The 25,487-nt window shown below is 40.8% G+C and overlaps 1 protein-coding gene across 1 annotated transcript in view; it reads left to right on the top strand.

Annotated features, from left to right (window-relative positions):
* LOC126260575 (uncharacterized) overlaps positions 1-25,487 on the top strand; it is a 106,095-nt gene that overhangs the window by 67,460 nt on the left and 13,148 nt on the right. Inside the window, exon 3 of the mRNA XM_049957911.1 lies at positions 7,662-7,847. Coding sequence (XP_049813868.1) covers positions 7,662-7,847 — 186 coding nt within the window. The remainder of the gene's footprint in view (positions 1-7,661; positions 7,848-25,487) is intronic.

Here is a 25,487-nt window from a genome sequence, read left to right as displayed (position 1 = left end):
ATTATTTCTCCATATAGTTTAACACAGAACTTTTTAAGATTTTAAGTAACCTTTTTTAATTCAAGTATTCCATTACTGTATGTTAACATTTATTTTGTAAAAAATTTTTTAGTTTTTCTTTGAAGGAGGAGATTGTCTCTATGTCTTTTATGTTTTGCGGTAATTTATTATATAATTTGATGGCATTGTACAGTAGACTCTGTTGTGTTTTGACTTTATTTTTTCCATCCAGATGCAAATTATTGCAGTTACTAGTTTTGTAACCATGTACAGAACCATTGTTAACATAGTGTCCAATATTTTTTTAATGTGCAAACCATTCTGAAAAATCCCCTCATACTTCAACTAACAATAGGGTCCAAATGCTCATCTGGTGTTGACATTAATACAACACAACAGCCCCAAACAATGATGACATAACTCAACTCTCCCTCCGTTCTAAGGATATCATAAACCAAAAACAATATGGAACAAAATAAAATAGCAGATAAAAGAAAACCTCATCACATCCACAAGGATTGGATTGAAGCACACCCTACACCCACATTTGACTATATATGTAAGACAGCAGAACTACCTCAAAATCTTGACTTCTCCCATGAAGTCCATCACAAAACAAATATCCATTTGGCACCAAGCCCGCCACAAATATGTCCATGGTATATCATCCGTCTATTACACTTCTCTCAACCCCTAGGTCATCTACCTGCCTTCCCAAAAATAAGAAAAAAATTTACTCTCAGCCCTTGCTGATTTAACCAACACACACACACACACACACACACACACACACACACACACAGGGTGAATCAGAACTCCACTGAAATATATCACACATACACACAAACACACACAGGGTGCTGTGAATCAAAACTCCATTGACAAACTTTCAGTGATTATCGAGGGAGTCTGATGTAATGTAGTATTGCACTGACAATACCTGCACATGAAAATGTTGATGAGGTGTGCTGCATGCCATGTTTGATAACAAACTTGTTCTGTTTACTCATGGTTCTTGCTGTTGGCAACAGTAATGTCTTCTTTACTCTTTGCCCTCAAGCTTGAATTCAATACTGCTCAGTCCAGTCTACAGTTGGTTTTCCTGGTAGTGTTAGTTGTACATTGACAGTGATACAAAAAGTATGGATTGGTTTACTGACAAAGAATTGGCTAATACGCATGTCTTCTATTGATTCAGTGAGTCCAATGGACAAACAGCGTGATGATGATATATTCATCTGTTCCCGCAGTGAAATCAACAGCTTAATAGCAATTCTGTATCTTTACATAAGTGTTAATGAATAACTGGATCCTTTCAAGTTATTATGTTTTGCTGATTTGATATTACAGGGTTTTTCACTGTTGTGAAAGTGTTTTCATGGAAACAAAGATCATTCTGGTAACAAGGCCAAACAAGTCATAATTACATTATAGCTTTATAATGAGTCACTGGAGACTGCAGGTCCCCATAGCAAAATACTCAGAAAATTTCTCTGAACAACCTCCAAAATTTTGTCAGTAAAGTTCTGGTTCAACTTAATCCCAGGAGCAAGTAAGTAATACAGGAGCCAAAGACTATGGGGAGGATAAACATAAGAACTACAGAACACTAACTGAAATAATTTCACTATCAAAACATAAAAAGAATGCACACACAGCTATCAATCAGCCAAACTGTCCACTTATAATGAGCAACACCCTTATTATCAACCATGTTTCATTGATTCTGCTGAAACATTCCTCATAACTCTTGTCAACCAACATTCACACGCACCAGTTCACACACAGATTCATCAGTTGACACATTCCTTACATGACCAAGCAGCAAGGCATACTCCTAGATCAGCACACTGTTTCATTAATTATAAAAACAGTCCACAAAAGAAAAAAAAATTTACCACTGAAAAGCTACAAAATCTCTGTACACAGCTTATTAAGAGAGAAAATAGATACGCATAAGCCTCAATCAAGAGAGAAAATATGAAAAAGTTCAGCAGTACTTCTCAAGGCTTAACAAAAAAGGGAAAGTCTTCCTTCTCATTCCACCACTCTCTTGTCAATTGTTTCCCAATCAACTCTTATAATTATCTCTTTGGCAGCTATTCTATATGTATTTTTTTAAAAATGTCAGTGAGATATTGTGGGCTCTTTTAATTTGTCAAATAGTTACTTACAAATTTCCAACTGACATAGAATCATACGACATTTATTCTTTGACTCCTAATGTAATAATAAAAAAAGAAAAAAAAAAGAAAAAGAAGAAAAATCAAATGTGTCACCTCACTATCAATAACTTGCCTGTGCTTGCTTCCTCTTGACAATCAATCCTCAAACTTCTGATTGAATTATTCCATAAGTTATCCTCTCCAGTAATCCTCTCTTAGCAATCTCTTTCATAAAATCTCACTAACAGCTTTCCACTACATGGGCTACAGTGCGCCCAGCATCAGTGAACTACTTTCACATAACATTGTATTGTAGTGTATTTTTATTGGTCCTGTTGTCTACAAAGCAGGTTATGCATAAGACATTGGACAAATCAAGTTATAAATACACAGAACATACAGCTGAAAGTCATTTATAGGCTCATGTATTTAAGGGTACAATAATAACTTTATACATAAGTATTTATATAACACACTTCAAAAATTTAAAGATTCTTCAATGGAATAAATGCAGTGAAACTTCCTGGCAGATTAAAACTGTGTGCCTGGTTGAGACTCGAACTCAGGACCTTTTCTTTTTGTGAGCAAGTGCTCTACCATCTGAGCTACCCAAGCACGACTCACGCCCTATCCTCACAGCTTCACTTCTGCCAGTACCTCTTCTCCTATCTTCCATACTTCACAGAAGCTCTCCTGCGTACCTTGCAGAACTAGCACTCCTGAAAGTAAGGGTATTGCACAGACATGGCTTAGCCACAGCCTGGGGAATGTTTCCAGAACGAGATTTTCACTCTGCAGCAGTGTGTGCACTGAAATGAAACTTTCTGGCAGATTAAAACTGTGTGCTGGACCAAGACTCGAACTCAGGGCCTTTGCCTTTCACGGGCAAGTGCTCTACCATCTGAGCTATCCAAGCACCACTCACACCCTGTCCCCACGGCTTCACTTCTGCCAGTACCTCGCCTCCTACCTTCCAAACTTTACAGAAGCTCTCCTTTCTTTCAGGAGTGCTAATTCTGCAAGGTTCACAGGAGAGCTTCTGTAAAGTTTGGAAGGTAGGAGATGAGGTACAGGTAGAAATGAAGCTGTGAGTCATGCTTGGGTAGCTCAGATGGTAGAGCACTTGCCCGCAAAATGCAAAAGTCCCGGGTTCGAGTCTCGGTCCGGCACACAGTTTTAATCTGCCAGGAAGTTTCATATCAGCGCCCACTCCACTGCAGAGTGAAAATCTCATTCTGGAGTAAATGTAGTGATGCTGTAAATATGACTAGAGATTTTACAAAGATATTGACCTCAGTAATGGCTTTTATGTTTTCAGGAAGTTTTTCATAAGGCTTAACTCCCATGTGAAAACTACCTTTTTGGCACAGAGCTGTGCTGATTTGAGTTATCTGTAAGTTTTTGTTTTGTCTGGTAAAGTGATCATGTATATCACAGTTTTTTTGCAGTCTGCAGTCCTTACCTGCTACATTTACTTCAAAGAACAAAAGGGTTTCCATAATGTATACCTGTGGTAATGGAGGAATACCAGATTTCTTAAACAGAGGTTTAGAAAAGTCTCTAAGCTTTCACCCAAACAAGATTCTAATGGCCTTTTTTGTAGTTTAAAAGTGCTGTTAGCTGTTTTAGAGCTTCCCCAGAAGGCGACCCCATATCTAAGATGAGAATGAAAGTAGGCATGAATTGCATACATTACTGTTTTCTCACTGCAGCATGATATAATGAGAAAAGAAGGTAACATGTTTTGCTCAGTTCTGCAATGAGATATTCAGTATGCTTATTCCATCTGACGTTGCTCTGCAGGCAATGTCCAAAGAATTTGGTTTCTGTGTTGTCACCAACTGGTTCATCATTAATAGAGACCGATGGGATAAAAATGTCCTTGTTAGGAACACTGTAGAATTTTAGTGCAAGGGTTTTTTTACTGTTTGTTACAAGCTGATTACTCTGTGCTCAGCTGCTAAGTTGTTTCGTGACTGCTAAGTTGTTTCATGACTGTGTTTACTGTCTGCTGTAACTGTTTATTGTTGTCTCCTTTTAGTAGAATCATGGTGTTATCTGCAAATATGAATGTTTTATGTGAAACAACATTTAAGTTTAGATCACTTATGTACAGAAGGAACAGAAGGGGTCCAATTACTGATCCTTGGGGTACACCACATTTACTTTGTTTATAATCAGATAAGCATTCAGATACATTTTTTAGTTCAATGTTTGTGTGCTTGATGCACAATGTCTGCTTACAATTAGTCCAGAAGGAGCTGAGCCATTTGTTGGACAGACCTTGAATACCATATCTTTCAAGCTTTGGTAGCAGAAATTTATGATCCACCACATCAAAAGCTTTTGACAAGTCAATAAATATGACTATTGATTCTGGTTTTTTTTGTCCCTCAGGTTTAGGATGGAATTGATGCACCTGTAAATAGCAGTTGTCGTTGACACAATATCTCTCCCTAAATCTTCAGCATATATTAATCTTTCTCAGGTTACTGCCCAGCTTACACCACAGACCACAAGAAAAGATATCTCCATGCATCAATCAATGTTTGTGGGGAAAACCACTGAACACCATTAATCTTCATGCTAATTTTAATACAGCATAACTCAATGCATCAATCCACAAAATTCTCTCAACTGTTCTTTTAAACAGCTGTTATCACAGCCATGACACAATTACTTCTTTCTTCTCAAATGAGCTTACAATATGCCACAGCCTGTGAAAAACAATATACTCACTTCTTTCCCTCACAGTTTATCCTTGAATATACAGTGGAGGTTCAAAGTTTTCTGTATAATACTGTGGGCACCTGCTCTCTCTTCCCAATAATAAACCATCTTCAAAATATCCCTTACATCTAACACACAAAATATAAAAGAAAAACACTCTCCCATAGACATAGAATAGCAAAAACGTCTAGATAGCAGCATGAAATTTGAGAGGAAGTGAACATTGCTAATGGCTGGGGATATGGGGTTCTCACATCCATAACACATATGGACAATATGTTCCTCTGTGGTGCCTGTTGCTGCACTAAAACACTCTCAATAAGTGGTCAACTCTGGTGTGGACAAGCTACTTCTCCTCATGATGGAGTTGTTGTCTCACTTGCTGCCAAGTGTTGAATTTGTATCTGCTGCTGCCCCATACATTAGTGGTATTACTTGGTGTCATTTTGTGAAGACTATGGACAATTCTGAATGTGCAAGGAATACAGTCCCTTTGCATTTTTGCACCTTGCTTTTCTGTTTACTTTGCCGAACAGTCTGCACCATACAAAGAATTTGTTTCTCACCCCATAGCACCAAACATATTGGGAATTTGTGTCTGAACAAGCCCCTTCAGGTTATAATGCTTACCACAGCCACACAAGTCACGGACACAAATTACAAGCGTGCCTGGAGTTTCACAACCTCCACAAGGCAAGTCTACAATTATACCTGTTAATGACCCCACAGCTGCTTTACATCATTCCATGCCATTTGTTTAATTTTCATGGCTCTAACCTGAATATAAGTCTCACTCTCGTGACTAGTATTCTTGATAGTGGCCCTGAACATCTCACACATACCTTGCATTTTTATGTCTGTTCATGATATCACTGATGTGCCAGTTCTCTGGCGCGTTGCGTATCCGGCACTATCGATAGTCACTTGTATTTCTGTTTCCGTCTGGTTCGGCCTACGCAGGTGCTGAGGTGGCTGCTGCCCTCTGGAGCGTTCGCGGGGGGCTGCTCGCGCTCGGCTCGGCAGTTGGATTCACACCGAGCTGGTGGTATTTTGCCTTCCGCCCCAGCACGGAGGTGTGGTCTCGTTGATTTGGGCATTGGGCAGTGTGCCGTGTTGATGATGTGGTGTAGTGGACAACTGATGGATTCCTGCACCAGATCGCTCGAGGTTCTCAGCCTCTGAAAAGGGTGCCACGATATCGCTTGGGTTTCTGCACTCAGCAGTTGTAAGGACTGCAGGGCAGTTTTGGTGTGTGTTTTCTCTGTCCGGTCTGTGTGATGGGGTTCGTTTCACCTTACTTCAGCTTGTTCATATTTTCTGTGTGCTTCTGTTTTAGCTGGAGTCTAGGTGTCGAGTTTTCTGCTGGTGTGTACCCGGTCGTTGTCCCAGTTTTCCCACCCGGGGGGCGGCCGTATCTGTTGGTGGGAATCATTTAGCAGCATGTGTTTTGCATGGACCCGGTGTGCTCACGTGCCCTGATTCTGAGTTGAAATTACTGTGGTCAGGCTGGCTCGGTTGGTGGAGTGTGTGTTGTTGGTTTTTTGGCTTGCTGGGGACTGCGCACGCACCTGTTCCGTTTGTGATGTGGCAGCTGTCTGATATTTTATGTGTGCTTGTTAAGTTGCTAGCAATTGCTTTTAGCCTTGTGCTTACTTATTTTATTTAAATTGCTGGGCATTGTCATTTGTCTGTCCTTTTACCTTTATTCGTAGTGTCAATTAAGCATAAGACAATGTCCAAGGTGCTAGCAATTGATTGTAGCCTCGTGTGTACTTAATCCTATTTAAATTCTTGAGCATTGGCATTTCCTTGTTCTTTTACTCTCATTTATTTGTTGTGCCAGTTAGCCCTAAGATGATGTCAGACCTTGGTATCTGTCAACCTTATTTTGGCTACTAGTGCTCAGGTGCAATATTGCCGGGCTTGTCCCAGATTTGTCATTAATTGAGAGCATTTTATACTGTATTTTTTGTAGTAGGTTTGGCAAGTGCACTTGCGTAAGGTATTTATTGTATTTACCCCTCCCCCCCCCCCCCCTCCTTCGTGTAAACTGATTTTGGCAAGATTGCAAGGTGGCCTGTGTTATTACCTATGTATGTTTCCCCGCTGCTGTAGTCGTAACATGTTTTGACCGGCAAGCGGCCCATGTTGGCGAAAGTTTGTATGTGTTTGCGCTGTTAATGTTGGGCCTTGCCGTATATATATTTACTCATGTACCTGTTGTTCTGTTAAGGATTTTAGGGCATTTTTAGCTGAGATACCTGTTGAAAATTTTATCACTCTTTTAAAGAAGGTATAGGAAGGAGTAACTTCAACTGAAAATTTAATTGTAAATTATACATTTGTGCTTCACATTTAAAAATTTAACTGTATTAGGTGAGAGTATGTAGTTTAATGCACAACGATTATTTGTCAAAGTATCAAATTGTAAAGTTTGTTTGGCAGTGATTCAAACGACACAAATAATTTTCTCTGTTCACATTTCACCTTTTTTGTTACCTCGTATTGTAAGCAGTTTGATTGTTTGTGTCACTGTAATTTGTAAACCACAGTGTAATTCATTACAATTAATTAATTGTTTTGGGGAAATAAACCGTGTATTGTATGTCCCCTTTTCATTAACCGAATCCCATCCAAATCATCCGCTCAATGGTAGCAGAGCTACCATCCTTCCTCTGGGGGGTTTTTGCATGCAAGTAGCTTTAATAATAAGTATTTTGGCCTTGTTTGGTATTGTACTCATTTGTTCTTGTACTGTGTTTTCAGTTCAGACTGCTGTCATGAGTGTCCAGCCAGTTCCCGGACTAGGTTATCTGCGACGAGATCAGCTCCGTAGTGAGCTGCGCATTCGCGGCAAAGCTTTAGATGGCACCGTTCCCGAGTTGGCGTCGCGATTGCATGCGGCGCTCGGGTTACCGGTCAACATTGTCGCGGACAATTTTCCGGCATTGGGTGAGTCCTTGGCAAGTGTAGCACATAATCTTCAGCAATTAAAGCCGGTTCTGGATTTGTTTACAGGAGAGACACCCACTCAGAAACAGGTAGCTCGTATTCAGGCGCACCTTTTGCATTATAGGCAGTTTCTTATAGGTCTTCTCTTGTTGGGTCAATCTGGTGAGGGTAAGAAGCAAATTGAAGACCTATTGACATCGTTGCAGTCATTGCAGACACGCTTGTTATCAGTATCTTTGATCGAGAATCAGTCTGGGGATAGTAGACAAGAAGCAGTGGATGTGTCGAGTTGTGCTTCCTTGGTCAGAGATCGGACAGCTTACTTTGATAGTAATTTTGCCCGTTTACCGCATCTGCTAGCCTTGTTAGTTCAGAGGATTCAATGTTTAGATGTTGATTCATTGCAGCAGCTTAAATATCTGCTTTGGCTGCTGGTTGAGTTGCAAGATCATGCTGACACTTTACAGATTTCACATTCTTTGATCCTAGCGGTGCTTTACCTGTTAACTAAGGGTCATTTAACTTCCGTCTTGGCTGAGTATCTGCAAAATGGGGTATCATTGGTGGCATTGACGAGATGTATTCGCACTGAGTTTCTCTCAGCACGCGTGCGCAACCAGTTATTGTCTGATTATTTCTGGAAGGTGCAAGGTGCGGAAGAAACCTTAGCTCAATATTTTGAAAGAGTTAACGTAGCTAGGCTAGCCTTGGACGTTGATACTCCAGAACAGGAGGGAGTTGCCATGTTACTTGAAGGTATGAGGCACAAGGCACTTTGTGTGGGCTGAGCGTCCAACTTCTTACCAGCAGATTAAAGCTCTGATTTCTATGGCACAAGGGTTAGCTTTTGCAGAATCACAATGGGATCAGAATAATCTTATCTCCCATATTACTCCCTTGTGCACTCCACAGAGCTCGTCTGAGCGTTATGTTGAGAAACCCAGGGAGCGTTGTTATCGTTGTGCTTCTTCCAAACATTTGGTAGCTCAGTGCCCGGTACAACGGAAACCTCATGTTTCTCAATGACGCCAGGTCATAGGGAGGAAAAGGAAGCGCGTTAGGAACTGGCCCATTAATTGTAGAGCCATTTCCTACCCTAAAAGGTGCTCAGTACCGTATTTATGCCTTGCTATTGGGCAAGAGCCTCTGTGTGCTCTCTTGGATTCCGTGTGTGCTCTGTCGGTCGTTGATAGACGTTGGTATCATAAATTTAGACGTTTGTGTGGTTTTACTTTGTCCAAACCTTACGAAGGTAGATGTCGGCTTGCGGATGGGCAATGGTTACCTATCTTCGGTTTGGTGAAGGCTAAGGTCTCTATACAAGGTTTTTCATGGCTGACCCCCTCTTGATTGCTGAAAAATTAAGCATCCCGCTTATTTTGGGTTATGATTTCATTAAATGTATGGGTTTGGTCTTGGATTTCTCTGGGAACACCTTTTATTTTAAATTCAGTCCTAGCACTTCTATCGCTCTGTGTTCCTGTAATCACGAGAATCCAACCAAAACCGTTTGTGTTATACAAGATGAGGCGGGTGTTGATCTGGATCATCTTGAGCAGGTGTTTGCTAGCCAACTTAAGCAATTAATTGAGAAGTTTCCTGAGGTAATTACTCAATGCTTGGGTATGACTGCCCTGATTCAGTATGAAATACAGTTAATGGATAACGTCCCCATCCGTCGGGCACCTTACCACCTTTCTCCACCCAAAATGGGCATTCTTCGGCAAAAGATTGAAAAGATGTTACAACAGGGAGTCATTCACCCTTCTGCTTCGCGTTATGCTGCCCTGATGTTTTTAGTACTGAAAGGTGACCAAAAGGACTTTAGGCCGGTGGTAGATTATCGCAAACTTAATAAAAAGGTAATTTTGGAGTCCATTCCTTTACCCGATTTACATAACTGTTTTTGCTGGTTCAAGGGGGCTACCGTTTTCTCGGTACTGGACCTTAACCAAGCATATTACCAAATATCTCTCGCTGAATCATCGAAGCGAGTAACAGCATTTTGCATGTACTGGAACCTATTCGAATTAAACCGGGTCCCTTTTGGTCTCACGACCAGTTCAGCTGTGCTTTCACGCCTGCTCGATAATGTACTACACGACTTAAAGTTTATATGTGTGTACAATTATTTAGATGATGTTGTTGTCTTTAGTAAATCCTTTCCTGAACACATTCACCATCTTGAACAAGTCTTTCAAAGGCTTAAAGACGCCAGGTTAACGGTCAGCCCCGCCAAGATGACCCTATGTAGAGATAGGATTTCGTTTTTAGGGCATATTGTTTCAGCCAAAGGTGTCGGCATTGATCAGGAGCAAATCAGAGCCATTAGGGAATTTCCTCCGCCCCGCGATCAATGCGGAGTAGCTTGTTTTGTTGGCATGGTTAATTTTTTTTTGTAAGCATGTCCCTAACTTTGCTCAGTTGGCTGCTCCTCTTAATTATTTAAGAAAAAAGAACGTTCCATTCGTTTGGGGGGAACAGCAGCAACAAACCTTTTTGGCTCTTAAGACCGCTATTAGCAATCCCCCTGTGTTAGCAATCCCAGATTTCAATCTCCCCTTTGTGGTTCAGACTGATGCTTCTCATGCGGGCATAGCGGCTGTCTTGTTGCAGGAGGAAAACGGTGAGAGGCGTCCTGTAGCCTACGCCTCTCGTCGTCTTACTGAAACTGAAAGTAAATACTCTGTGTACAAGTGTGAAGCTCTGGCTGTTCTGTTTGCCATCAAGAAATTTGCCTTTCTCCTCGAACATTGAGAATTCATTTTGGAAACTGATAACCAGGCTCTGAGCTGGGTCCTGGCGCATCCCCGTAAAACAGGTTGTATTGCTAGATGGGCTATTAGGTTGTCGGCATTTCATTTTCGGGTTCGTCACATCAGAGGTGTCGATAATGAGGTGGCTGATGCATTGAGTCGTATGTTTACTGAAGAGCCCTACGTTGAAGTACATGAGGTGGCCGTTAACACCTATACTGAGAGAAGTGCCAGATCTATTTTGTGATTTACCTCAAGAACAGAAACAGGATTCTAAGTGGAGTGATGTTTATACTCGTCTCCAGAGTAGAGAGGGGGTGTCTGGCTTTTCCTTGCGTCAGCGGGTCCTGTGTAAACAATGTGCTCCCGGAGCGGATTGGAAAATTTGTCTTCCTAGTAGACTCATTTTGAGTGTCTTGCACTATTTTCATAACTCGGCCCTGGGTGGTCATCTTGGTTTTTTTAAAACCTTAGCGAACGTCTGACAGAAATTTTTCTGGGAGGGCATGTATCACGATGTTCGTTCTTACGTCAACAATTGTTATGATTGTAAAAAGGCTAAACCCGACTCCGGGGCTCGGAAAGGTCTGCTGCAGTCTACTCGCGAGCAGTATCCTTTGGATCGTATATATATTGATTATGTCGGACCTTTGCTGTGTACTAAGAGAGGAAACAAGTACATCTTTGTGGCCGTTGATGCCTTCTCTCGCTTTCTCTGGTTGAGGCCTACCACTGGAGTTACTGCCTCTGTCACCGTTCAGCAGCTAACCCAGATTTTTACCTGGTTTGGACCCCTGAAGAGTTTGGTTTCTGATAACGCGCCGGCCTTTTTGTCTTTCCACTTTAAGGGATTTTGTTTTAATCAAGGTATTAGGTATATTACCACCACCCCTTATTATCCCCGTCCTTTGTTTGCAGAAAGAGTTAACTGCAATTTGAAGGCAGCTCTTTGTATTTATCATGCTCGGGCTCCTTCTAAGTGGGATACCACCTTAGGTTGGCTCAATCAGGCGTCCAATTCCGCGAGGCACCAATCCACCGACTCTTGCCCCAACAAGTTGATGTTTGCGTATCAGGTCAATTTGCCACTCTCTAATCTCTGGACCATCAATGATATTCTTCCAGAGCAATTTACTCCTGCGAATCTTTGGGAAAGTTGGGAGAGAGCAAGGAGAAACGTCTTCGCGGCCCACCATAAAGAGGCCGACAGGTATAATAAGGGAAAGCGGCCATTTAATGCTAAGATTGGTGATTTAATTTCTGTCCATACAATTTCTGAGACTGGTGGACACTGTTTGGGAGGGAAATTTACACCGCGGTTTCGGGGGCCCTGTCGCATTGTTAAAATCTTGGGACCTATTACCTTTGAGGTAAGAGATCTCTCTTCCGGACATATTTCCAGGGTGCACCTCAGCCAGCTTAAATGCCCATCTTTTACTCAGTAGTGTAACATCTCACATCTCACACTGAACATCTCACACATACCTTGCATCTTTATGTCTGTTCATGATTTCACTGATGATATTCCACAAAGCATCTTTGGGGGAACAAGACAAGCTCCCAGATGTTGGTTCTTACATAAAGTATTAGTTTAATAATTATACGAGGATTTTATAACTAAAATAAAAATCTTGCCCCAATATGACCCCAATTAATTACAATTACTTCTTGTGAGCGCATAGATAAACAAGAAAGCAATACTTATACATTAATGTGATTACTAAAAAGCAAAGTGAAGGGAACTATGAATTATAAACACTGAAACAAACTTAAATTGGAACTCAGCTGATTTGCCAAAGTATGCAAGGAATAACTTACATAGACGTGACTGTTGTCTTTCTTGAAAAAGCATAACCACTGATAAGTGTTGTAATTTCCCCCTCCTTCCTACTTCCATCTATTGTCCACATTAAACAAAGTCCAGTCCAAGTAATTAGTAAGCGAAGTCTTTTATGGAGATTTGAGAGGAGTGAAGATTACAATAAACTTTCTAGTTTACTTAGCTTGTCATGTTGATTCTTGAAGCCTAAAATGTCACATCAGATCCTCATGGTTGGTTTGAACTAAATGAACCTGAAGATTGTTGTTGCAGCATTTTTTTATGTAAATATATTTTCTCACATTTTAGTATATCATAAAGTATTTTGATTTTTCACATTTACAATGCCAAAATTACATTGTTCTCACAAAAATACATCCAATCACATCAGAGGCATGCTTACAACTCTCACACTCTGTGGAAATAACTACATTCCAAAGGGTTTACTACTTTTCTTAACAAATTAATTTCTACTAGTTTCCTTTGCATTATTAATTTCGGTTATTATTTCATAAATGAATCCAGATATAGACATAGTTAACAATAGAGGATTTTATAATTAAGAATAGAAATTATAAGTATGCCAATAATTTGTAATTTCAAACGTTTCTAAAAAAATAGTTTTAACTGTACATTCAGAACTAGTATTTATCAATTATAAGATTGAAACTTAAATATTTTATAAAGTAATTTCTTTTCATAAATTTCACCTTGAAATATAACATACTGTGTATAAAATTATATGAAAGTTTTCAGAAAAGCAGCTGAGATAATACCGACCTGTCCAAAATTCGATAAAAAATACTTGTTTCGACAACCTCTGTCGAGGAAAGGTAGTGCTACAGGAGGATGTCCCATCACAACATCCACCTCACTTAATATGGAAACAATCTATTTACAATATCTTGTGACCTTCTATAATATTTGCCAAATGGTGTACAAAACGATGCAAAAAGACAGAATACAGATTATCGAAGTTAAATTCCAAAATTACAAGAAAATTTTAGGTTGTATGATCATCATTTCCCTATGAACATAAGTATAGGTTAGCTTACAAAAAACTGAAAAGGTATAGAAGGAAGTACATAGCAACTGACAATTTTCTGATTACAATAAACAGAGTTCTTCCTGCTTACAGTTTGTCTATAATCCAAATAAGTTTGAAACCTGAGTAGTGAAATGGCAAAACTAACATATGGTGACTATTTCCAAAATTATGGACAAAATTCACATGAAGTTACTCTAACATATCTAGCTTCATACAAAATGATCTAATCTAGAGTAATTTTAAGTCTCTTTCAGTGTTGCAATGAATGAGGTTTAAGTGTCTGTTAATGTTATTTAAAATTGTATAATAAAATATTATGGAGAAATGTTACCATAATAATCTAAAGTAGATGAATAGAGTACAAAAGTGAAACATTTTTTCTACATACATAGTAAGTACCGCATGTGTAAGCATATTACCCATCATAAAGTAGAATTCAGAGGTATGGAAGTATCTCATAAATATCATATTGCAGAAAACGTAAGAAAAATATCTACTATACAAGTCATAATCAATGCATATATGAGGACATGGCATTCAGATTTTCAGATCTGTGGAGCATTCTGTTCCAAGACAAATGATACAAACTCAAAACTACAACATTACAACACTAAACTATAGAAATAAGTGCAGAGGCAAAGTAAATTACTAGAATTACAAACTGCAAGTTTAGGAAAGTTGCTACTCAGCATATAGCGGAGATGCTGAGTCGCAGCAGGCACAGTAAAAAGATTCACATGCTCATAGCTTTCGGCCATTAAGGCCTTTGTCAGCAGTGGACACACATACACTCACACAAACACAACTTGCACACTCGTCTGCAGTCTCAGAGAGCTGAAACTACACTGCGAGCAGCAGCACCAGTGCATGATGGGAGTGGCGACTGGGTGGGGGTAAGAAGGAGGCTGGGGTTGGGAGGGGGAGGGATAGTATGGTGGGAGTGGCGGACAGTGAAGTGTTGCAGTTTAGATGGAGGGCAGGAGAGAAGGTGTGGAGGGGGGAGGGGGTAAGTAGCGGAAAGGAGAGAAATAAAAATAAAAATAAATTAAAAGACTAGGTGTGACAGTGAAATGATGCCTGTACAGTGCTGGAATGGGAACAGGGAGGGGGCTGGGTGGGTGAGGACAAAGACTAACAAAGGTTGAGGCCAGGAGGGTTACAGGAACATAGGATGTATTGCAGGGAAAATTCCCACCTGCGCAATTCAGAAAAGCTGGTGTTGATGGGAAAGATCCATATGGCACAGGCTGTGAAGCAGTCATTGAGATGAGGGGTATCATGTTTGGCAGCATGTTCAGCAACAGGATGGTCCACTTGTTTTTTGGCCACAGTTTGTCGGTGGTCGTTCATGCGGACAGACAGCTTGTTGGTTGTCATGCCTACATAGAATGGAGCACAGTGGTTGCAACTTAGCTTGTAAATCACATGACTGGTTTCACAGGTAGCCCTGCCTTTGATGGGATAGGTGATGTTAGTGACCAGACTGGAGTAGGTGGTGGTAGGAGGATGTATGGGACAGGTCTTGCATCTAGGTCTATTACAGGGGTATGAGCCATGAGGTACGGGATTGGGGGCAGGGGTTGTGTAAGGATGGACGAGTATATTGTGTAGGTTCGGTGGACAGTGGAATACCACTGTAGGATGGGTGGGAAGGATAGTGGGTAGAACATTTCTCATTTCAGTGCACGACGAGAGGTAGTCGAAACCATGGTGAAGAATGTAGTTCAGTTGCTCCAGTCCCGGATGGTACTGAGTTACAAGGGGAATGCTCCTCTGGGCCGGACTGTGGGACTTTGGGAGGTGGTAGGAGATTGTAAAGGTAAGGCATGTGAGATTTGTTTTTGTACAAGGATGGGAGGATAATTATGGTCCGTGAAGGCTTCAGTGAGACCCTTGGTATATTTAGAGAAGGACCAGTCGTCACTGCAGATGCAACGTCCATGGGTGGCTAGGATGTACGGAAGGGACTTCTTGGTATGAAATGGGTGGCAGCTGTCGAAGTGGAGGTATTGCTGGTGGTTGGTAGCTTTGATATGGACAGAGGTATTGATGATGACAACATACAAGCTGTCTGTCCACGTAAATGGCCACCGACAAATTGTGACCAAAAAACAAGTGGACCACCCTGTTGCTGAACATGCTGCCAAACATGATACCCCTCATCTCAATGACTGCTTCACAGCCTGTACCATATGGGTTCTTCCCACCAACACCAGCTTTTCTGAACTGTGCAGGTGAGAACTTTCCCTGCAATACATCCTACATTCTCCTAACCTTCCTGGCCTCAACCTTCATTAGTCACTGTCGTCATCCATCCAGCCCCCTCCCTGTTCCCATTCCAGCACTACATAGCCATCATTTCACCGTGACACTCAGTCTTTTAATTTATTTTTATTTTTATTTCTCTCCTTTCTGCTACTTACCCCCTCCCCCATCCACACCTTCTCTCCTGCCCTCCATCTAAACTGCAACACTTCACTGTCCGCCACTCCCACCATACTATCCCTCCCCCTCCCAACCCCAGCCTCCTTCTTACCCCCACCCAGTCGCCACTCCCATCATGCACTGGTGCTGCTGCTCGCAGTGTAGTTTCAGCTCTCTGAGACTGCAGATGTGTGTGCAAGTTGCGTTTGCGTGAGTGTATGTGTGTCTACTGCTGACAAAGGCCTTAATAGCCGAAAGCTATGAGTGTGTTAATCTTTTTATTGTGCCTATCGCGACTCAGCATCTTCGCTATATGGTGAGTAGCAACTTTTCTTGTCTAGTACTGTTACATTCCATCCTGCATTTTCCATCGTTTGAAATTGCAAGTTTACATCTATAAAGTCACACCTTCAAAATCATCAAAAGAGAAGAAAAAATTCAGAGCCTAAATGTACAAGTGAGCTGACTCAAAAACCTCACAATAACAGGTGCTGACCAGAAGAATATACTCAGTCAGAAATAGGAGTATAGCACAAAATCAATCAGCTACTTAAACCAGAGTATGTAAGGATATGTTGACTCATGAAAAGTGAAAATAATGAAATGGCCTATGCTTACGATGTGGGGACCGGCCCATGAATCCTAACAACACCAGGTACACACCAGCAGAAATACACTCCTGGAAATGGAAAAAAGAACACATTGACACCGGTGTGTCAGACCCACCATACTTGCTCTGGACACTGCGAGAGGGCTGTACAAGCAATGATCACACGCACGGCACAGCGGACACACCAGGAACCGCGGTGTTGGCCGTCGAATGGCGCTAGCTGCGCAGCATTTGTGCACCACCGCCGTCAGTGTCAGCCAGTTTGCCGCGGCATACGGAGCTCCATCGCAGTCTTTAACACTGGTAGCATGCCGCGACAGCGTGGACGTGAACCGTATGTGCAGTTGACGGACTTTGAGCGAGGGCGTATAGTGGGCATGCGGGAGGCCGGGTGGACGTACCGCCGAATTGCTCAACACGTGGGGCGTGAGGTCTCCACAGTACATCGATGTTGTCGCCAGTGGTCGGCGGAAGGTGCACGTGCCTATCGACCTGGGACCGGACCGCAGCGACGCACGGATGCATGCCAAGACCGTAGGATCCTACGCAGTGCCGTAGGGGACCGCACCGCCACTTCCCAGCAAATTAGGGACACTTGCTCCTGGGGTATCGGCGAGGACCATTCGCAACCGTCTCCATGAAGCTGGGCTACGGTCCCGCACACCGTTAGGCCGTCTTCCGCTCACGCCCCAACATTGTGCAGCCCGCCTCCAGTGGTGTCGCGACAGGCGTGAATGGAGGGACAAATGGAGACGTGTCGTCTTCAGCGATGAGAGTCGCTTCTGCCTTGGTGCCAATGATGGTCGTATGCGTGTTTGGCGCCGTGCAGGTGAGCGCCACAATCTGGACTGCATACGACCGAGGCACACAGGTCCAACACCCGGCATCATGGTGTGGGGAGCGATCTCCTACACTGGCCGTACACCACTGGTGATCGTCGAGGGGACACTGAATAGTGCACGGTACATCCAAACCGTCATCGAACCCATCGTTCTACCATTCCTAGACTGGCTAGGGAACTTGCTGTTCCAACAGGACAATGCACGTCCGCATGTATCCCGTGCCACCCAACGTGCTCTAGAAGGTGTAAGTCAACTACCCTGGCCAGCAAGATCTCCGGATCTGTCCCCCATTAAGCATGTTTGGGACTGGATGAAGCGTCGTCTCACACGGTCTGCACGTCCAGCACGAACGCTGGTCCAACTGAGGCGCCAGGTGGAAATGGCATGGCAAGCCGTTCCACAGGACTACATCCAGCATCTCTACGATCGTCTCCATGGGAGAATAGCAGCCTGCATTGCTGCGAAAGGTGGATATACACTGTACTAGTGCCGACATTGTGCATGCTCTGTTGCCTGTGTCTATGTGCCTGTGGTTCTGTCAGTGTGATCATGTGATGTATCTGACCCCAGGAATGTGTCAATAAAGTTTCCCCTTCCTGGGACAATGAATTCAAGGTGTTCTTATTTCAATTTCCAGGAGTGTATTTCAACACAACAAAATAAATAAGTTCATTATCATATATCAATAAGTTCAATCATACATAAAGAATAATTAGAGGAAGCATCTAGCCTCAATCAATAGTTGCACACTCTCCTTGAGTACACACACACACTCACGTTGATCATGGCTACCCAAAACAGAGTTAAGAAGGAATTTGCCCACAACTCAAGTTCTAATACAATAATGCAGTACTCGGGATAAATACAAGTAATCAGAGTCATTGATAGCTTTGAATGATGACATAATCGAATAGCATGAGGACCAAAATCAGTGTATGAAATCAGAAATGTATAAATCTTGTTAGACAGTGTATACACAAGTTATGATCACAAACATAAATGTCTTCTACACTATTGGCTAACTGTTCATACAAACCAACCTACATACATAGAAACTCAGAAGATTTATTTACAATTGATAAAAAAATACATACTGAGTGTTGAGATAAGAAAATTCATTGAAATGTATGGTTACTAAACCAACAGTGCCTAATTTTATCAGATTCTGACAAGTATTTACAACATGGTTCATAGAACACACTCCTGAAATTTTTAAGTTTTCACATTTCTATGTTGAACATGATAAATCATCAGTCATAGAACATCAACCTACCACAGCATTATATCAGAGTTCGACAATATTTAAAGTTACATAATGTATTGGGAATCCCCGACTTGTAAAAACATACATTTATGTGGAATAACACTGTCCATAGCAGTGACTTATTTTCCAAATAAAAAGTTCCTTGAAATTAATATAAATACAAGAATTTTGCATATAGGATAATTTCGTGTGTAACAATTTACAAATTTCAGTCACAAGACTGATGTAGTTGACAAATGCTTGAGTACATTACTCAGCACCTAGGATCTCTTGAAAGTTGACTAGACCAACAAAGGCACAGCCATACAGGAGTGTGGGAGTGGATCCACCCACATCTTTCAGTTTCCCATGTAGATTTCTCATCACACACGTCAACAGATAGGTAACTTCCTGCCCAGCTTTCACATCGAAACCTGGAACATTGTTTTATGCACTAAATATGCTGTTCAATACCTGTCTCACATCACACAGCATATGTTTGGCTATTTATATTGAAAAAAAAAATGTATTCAGGGTTCATGTTAGAATGGATTAAAAAGTGTTCACACATATGGCACATTAATAAACAGAGCTAAATGCAATGAAAAAACGAACTAGTAAGGTAAGATACACATATATACTAAAGATCTCTCAAAGCAACATTTACTTAGCAATTAGCAAATTAAAAGGAATTATGTATAGAAGCAAGACAAGTTCGACTGCACTGATGCAGCATACAACAAATGCCTACAAAATGAGGTATGGGCCATACATAGTCCATGATGTACTGACATAAGAATTCTGTGTTTAACATATACATGTGTTTGGTTTGCACATATGAAATTTCTGGATACTATTCCCAATATATACAGCACACATGACTAAAACAAGTCTTCACTTAATTTACCACAACACCCATGACATTACCCAAAAGAGTTCATAAAAATTAAATTAAATCACTTTCTGCAGATTTCACAAGAATGATAATAATATTTAACACTAATAGCATTCTAAAATAAGAAATCTACCACTAGATATTTAATGGCATTGTCACATTTCAAAACTGTAAAAGGATCTACCCATTTAGTCACATGGCAAGCACGTATCAAAATCTAAAGCAGAAATCTATTGCATAACAGAATGGGGGCAGAATGAAGGGCATGAAAGGGAAGCAGTGGTTGGGAAGGGAGTGAGACAGGGCTGTAGCCTATCCCCGATGTTATTCAATCCGTATATTGAACAAGCAGTAAAGGAAACAAAAGAAAAATTCGGAATAGGAATTAAAATCCATGGAGAAGAAATAAAAACTTTGAGGTTCACCGATGACATTGTAATTCTGTCAGAGACAGCAAAGGACCTGGAAGAGCAGCTGAACGGAATGGACAGTGTCTTGAAAGGAGGATATAAGATGAACATCAACAAAAGCAAAGCGAGAATAATGGAATGTAGTCAAATTAAGTCGAGTGATGCTGAGGGTATTAGATTAGAAAATGAGACACTTAAAGTAGTAAAGGAGTTTTGCTATTTGCGGAGCAAAATAACTGATGATGGTCGAAGTAGAGAAGATATAAAATGTAGACTGGCAATGGCAAGAAAAGCGTTCCTGAAGAAGAGAAATTTGTTAACATCGAGTATAGATTTAAGTGTTAGGAAGTAATTTCTGAAAGTATTTGTATGGAGTGTAGCCATGTATGGAAGTGAAACGTGGACGATAAATAGTTTGGACAAGAAGAGCATAGAAGCTTGCAAAATGTGGTGTTACAGAAGAATGCTGAAGGTTAGATGGGTAGATCACGTAACTAATGAGGAGGTATTGAATAGAATTGGGGAGAAGAGAAATTTGTGTCACAACATGACCAGAAGAAGGGATCGGTTGGTAGGACATATTCTGAAGCGTCAAGGGATCACCAATTTAGTATTGGAGGGCAGCACACAGGGAAAAAATCATAGATGGAGACCAAGAGATGAATACACTAAACAGATTCAGAAGGATGTAGGTTGCAGTAGGTACTGGGAGATGAAGAAGCTTGCTCAGGATAGAGTAGCTTGGAGAGCTGCATCAAACCAGTCTCTGGACTGAAGACCACAACAACAACAACAACAACAACAACAGAATTACCATATATAGTCCTACCAACTGATCCCTTCTTCGGGTCAAGTTGTGCCACAAACTTCTCTTCTCCCCAATTCTATTCAATATCTCCTCATTAGTTACGTGATCTACCCATCTAATCTTCAGCATTCTGAACCTGCAAATGTAGTGTAGCACAGATTTAAACTCAGTCAGTAGACAAAACAGATCTTTAGATATCACACCATCTTACATACTACATTCCTGAGGAAGGAGAGAGAGAGAGAGAGAGAGAGAGAGAGAGAGAGAGAGAGAGAAAGATACTTATGGATCATGTCCATAAGCTTTCAGTTTAGTGATACTGCATAATATAAACAACTCCTTAGATTTAGGATACACAAGTCTGTATGCATTAGGGTGTGGATTTTCAAGAATTTTGAATGGCGCTGTATAAATATTGAAAAATTTCTTTATCTCAGATTTCTCTTTGGCTTTCACCAGCACAAGATCTCTTACCTCTAACTTAGAAAATCTACATTTACTATCATGTCTCTGATTTCTCCTATCTCCCTACTCTTTCATCATATCTGTGACACACTCGTCTCTCTCTTATGGTGACAGAATTTTACATGGTGGAAACTCAACATTCCCAGAAATAAAATTAGCTGGCGTGTGATTAAACATGATTTCGAGTGGTGAAAAACCTGTTGAAGAATGTTGTAAGCTTTTATAATATCCTTAAAGTCACTAACATAATACATTCAACTGGTATGTTCTAAACAGTTTTCCAATTTCTCTCATATCTCTCTCTGCAGGATTATTCGATGGATGGTACACAGAGGTCACATGGGGTGGTATTTTAGCATGATCAACAAAGTCTTTCCAAGCTTGTGATGTAAACTGAGAACCATTGTCAGATGAAATTGTTTAAGAAATATCCATTCAACTGCTGAAAGTATGAGTTCTCACACTTAGAAATTATTTGCTTGCTGGTAGCTTCCTCAAGAGGAAACAGCCTTATGAACTTCAAAAATACATCAGCCATCACGAAATCATAATAAAACTCCATTCTTAGACTTGGGCAAAGGTCCATAGATGTCCACAGACACAAGTTTATTATTAGGCGGTACATTTTGCATTTGACCTCTACTTGTTTGGTTACTTACCTTCACTCTTTGACATCTGTCACAGCTGGATTTTTTCTCCTTGACTCTCCTTCCTATGTTATAAAAATAGATGTTTTCCTGAATCTTTTGTGTAATTTGGTTGATCCACAATGACCAAATCTCTCATTTGTATAAGTAATTAAAGTATCAATACATTGTTCTGGATAACATAGTTTCCAATCGTCTGAGCCAGTCTTATGTCTCCTGAATAAAATACCCTTGTGTACCTTATAACACTGTCCAGTCTTTTCTCCTTCTTTCTTACCCAAAATGCTCTTCACCATTTTCCAATTTTGATCAAAATTTTGATACCTGCGGATGTCTTTGCAAATTTTCAAGATCTCTTTTTCCTCCTTCATACCTCTCAAGCACATAATTTTAAACTCTTTCTCTCCTTCTCCAAAGTTGTTAGATGAGTCACTCCCTAACAGTAACCTAAACAAAGCATGAGAAACTCCATTGTCTGTGCCCTTAATGTGTCTGATTTCATAACTGAACTGCTGTAAAAACAAGGCCCAATGAGTAATTCTGTTATGGTACAGCTTACGCTCTGGACATAACAGAATGCTTTGTGATCAGTATAGGTGATGACTTTGTGACCTGTTGTTGTTGTGGTCTTCAGTCCTGAGACTAGTTTGATGCAGCTCTCCATGCAACTCTATCCTGTGCAAGCTTCTTCATCTCCCAGTACCTACTGCAACCTACATCCTTCTGAATCTACTTAGTGTATTCATCTCTTGGTCTCCCTCTACGATTTTTACCCTCCACGCTGCCCTCCAATGCTAAATTTGTGATCCCTTGATGCCTCAAAACATGTCCTACCAACCGATCCCTTCTTCTAGTCAAGTTGTGCCACAAACTTCTCTTCTCCCCAATCCTATTCAATACCTCCTCATTAGTTACGTGATCTACCCACCTTATCTTCAGCATTCTTCTGTAGCACCACATTTCGAAAGCTTCTATTCTCTTCTTGTCCAAACTATTTACCGTCCGTGTTTCACTTCCATACATGGCTACACTCCATACAAATACTTTCAGAAACGACTTACTGACACTTAAATCTATACTCGATGTTAACAAATTTCTCTTCTTCAGAAACGATTTCCTTGCCATTGCCAGTCTACATTTTATATCCTCTCTACTTCGACCATCATCAGTTATTTTACTCCCTAAATAGCAAAACTCCTTTACTACTTTAAGTGTCTCATTTCCTAATCTAATACCCTCAACATCACCCAACTTAATTCGACTACATTCCATTATCCTCGTTTTGCTTTTGTTGATGTTCATCTTATATCCTCCTTTCAAGACACTGTCCATTCCGTTCAACTGCTCTTCCAAGTCCTTTGCTGTCTCTGACAGAATTACAATGTCATCGGTGAACCTCAAAGTTTTTACTTCTTCTCCATGAATTTTAATACCTACTCCGAATTTTTCTTTTGTTTCCTTTACTGCTTGCTCAATATACAGATTGAATAACATCGGGGAGAGGCTACAACCCTGTCTCATTCCTTTCCCAACCACTGCTTCCCTTTCATGCCCCTCGACTCTTATAACTGCCATCTGGTTTCTGTACAAATTGTAAATAGCCGTTCGCTCCTTGTATTTTACCCCTGCCACCTTCAGAATTTGAAAGAGAGTATTCCAGTTAACGTTGTCAAAAGCTTTCTCTAAGTCTACAAATGCTAGAAACGTAGGTTTGCCTTTTCTTAATCTTTCTTCTAAGATAAGTCGTAAGGTTAGTATTGCCTCACGTGTTCCAACATTTCTACGGAATCCAAACTGATCTTCCCCGAGGTCCGCTTCTACCAGTTTTTCCATTTGTCTGTAAAGAATTTGCGTTAGTATTTTGCAGCTGTGACTTATTAAACTGATAGTTCGGTAATTTTCACATCTGTCAACACCTGCTTTCTTTGGGATTGGAATTATTATATTCTTCTTGAAGTCTGTGGGTATTTCGCCTGTCTCATACATCTTGCTCACCAGATGGTAGAGTTTTGTCATGACTGGCTCTCCCAAGGCCATCAGTAGTTCTAATGGAATGTTGTCTACTCCCGGGACCTTGTTTCGACTCAGGTCTTTCAGTGCTCTGTCAAACTCTTCACGCAGTATCTTATCTCCCATTTCATCTTCATCTACATCCTCTTCCATTTCCATAATATTGTCTTCAAGTACATCGCCCTTGTATAAACCCTCTATATACTCCTTCCACCTTCCTGCCTTCCCTTCTTTGCTTAGAACTGGGTTTCCATCTGAGCTCTTGATATTCATACAAGTGGTTCTCTTCTCTCCAAAGGTCTCTTTAATTTTCCTGTAGGCAGTATCTATCTTACCCCTGGTGAGACAAGCCTCTACATCCTTACATTTGTCCTCTAGCCATCCCTGCTTAGCCATTTTGCACTTCCTGTCGATCTCATTTTTGAGACGTTTGTATTCCTTTTTGCCTGCTTCATTTACTGCATTTTTATATTTTCTCCTTTCATCAATTAAATTCAATATTCCTTCTGTTACCCAAGGATTTCTATTAGCCCTCGTCTTTTTACCTACTTGATCCTCTGCTGCCTTCACTACTTCATCCCTCAGAGCTACCCATTCTTCTTCTACTGCATTTCTTTCCCCCATTCTTGTCAATTGTTCCCTTATGCTCTCCCTGAAACTCTCTACAACCTCTGGTTCTTTCAGTTTATCCAGGTCCCATCTCCTTAAATTCCCACCTTTTTCCAGTTTCTTCAGTTTCAATCTGCAGTTCATAACCAATAGATTGTGGTCAGAATCCACATCTGCCCCTGGAAATGTTTTACAATTTAAAACCTGGTTCCTAAATCTCTGTCTTACCATTATATAATCTATCTGATACCTTTTAGTATCTCCAGGATTCTTCCAGGTATACAACCTTCTTTTATGATTCTTGAACCAAGTGTTAGCTATGATTAAGTTGTGCTCTGTGCAAAATTCTACAAGGCGGCTTCCTCTTTCATTTCTTCACCCCAATCCATATTCACCTACTATGTTTCCTTCTCTCCCTTTTCCTAGTGATGAATTCCAGTCACCCATGACCATTAAATTTTCGTCTCCCTTCACTACCTGAATAATTTCTTTTATCTCGTCATACATTTCATCAATTTCTTCATCATCTGCAGAGCTAGTTGGCATATAAACTTGTACTACTGTAGTAGGCGTGGGCTTCGTGTCTATCTTGCCCACAATAATGCGTTCACTATGCTGTTTGTAGTAGCTAACCCGCACTCCTATTTTTTTAATCATTATTAAACCTACTCCTGCATTACCCCTATTTGATTTTGTATTTATAACCCTGTAATCACCTGACCAAAAGTCTTGTTCCTCCTGCCACCGAACTTCACTAATTCCCACTATATCTAACTTTAACCTATCCATTTCCCTTTTTAAATTTTCTAACCTACCTGCCCGATTAAGGGATCTGTCATTCCACACTCCGATCCGTAGAATGCCAGTTTTCTTTCTATAAAATAAATTTTAAACTTGTTGAATGCCCAATGTACAGCCATAAGTTCCTTCTCAGTTACAGTGTATGTCTTTTCATGCTTCTGCAATACTCTTCTAGCAAATTCAAGTGATCTATGTTCAATAACACCAACATCAACCTTCTGAAATAAATGAGTACCCAAACCAACGTGACTAC

This window comes from Schistocerca nitens, chromosome 5 (genome assembly GCF_023898315.1).
Source record: "Schistocerca nitens isolate TAMUIC-IGC-003100 chromosome 5, iqSchNite1.1, whole genome shotgun sequence".
In the NCBI taxonomy this organism is placed as follows: domain Eukaryota; kingdom Metazoa; phylum Arthropoda; class Insecta; order Orthoptera; family Acrididae; genus Schistocerca; species Schistocerca nitens.
Note: the sequence above shows the minus strand (reverse complement) of the source record. Positions and strands in the feature narration are given on the sequence as shown.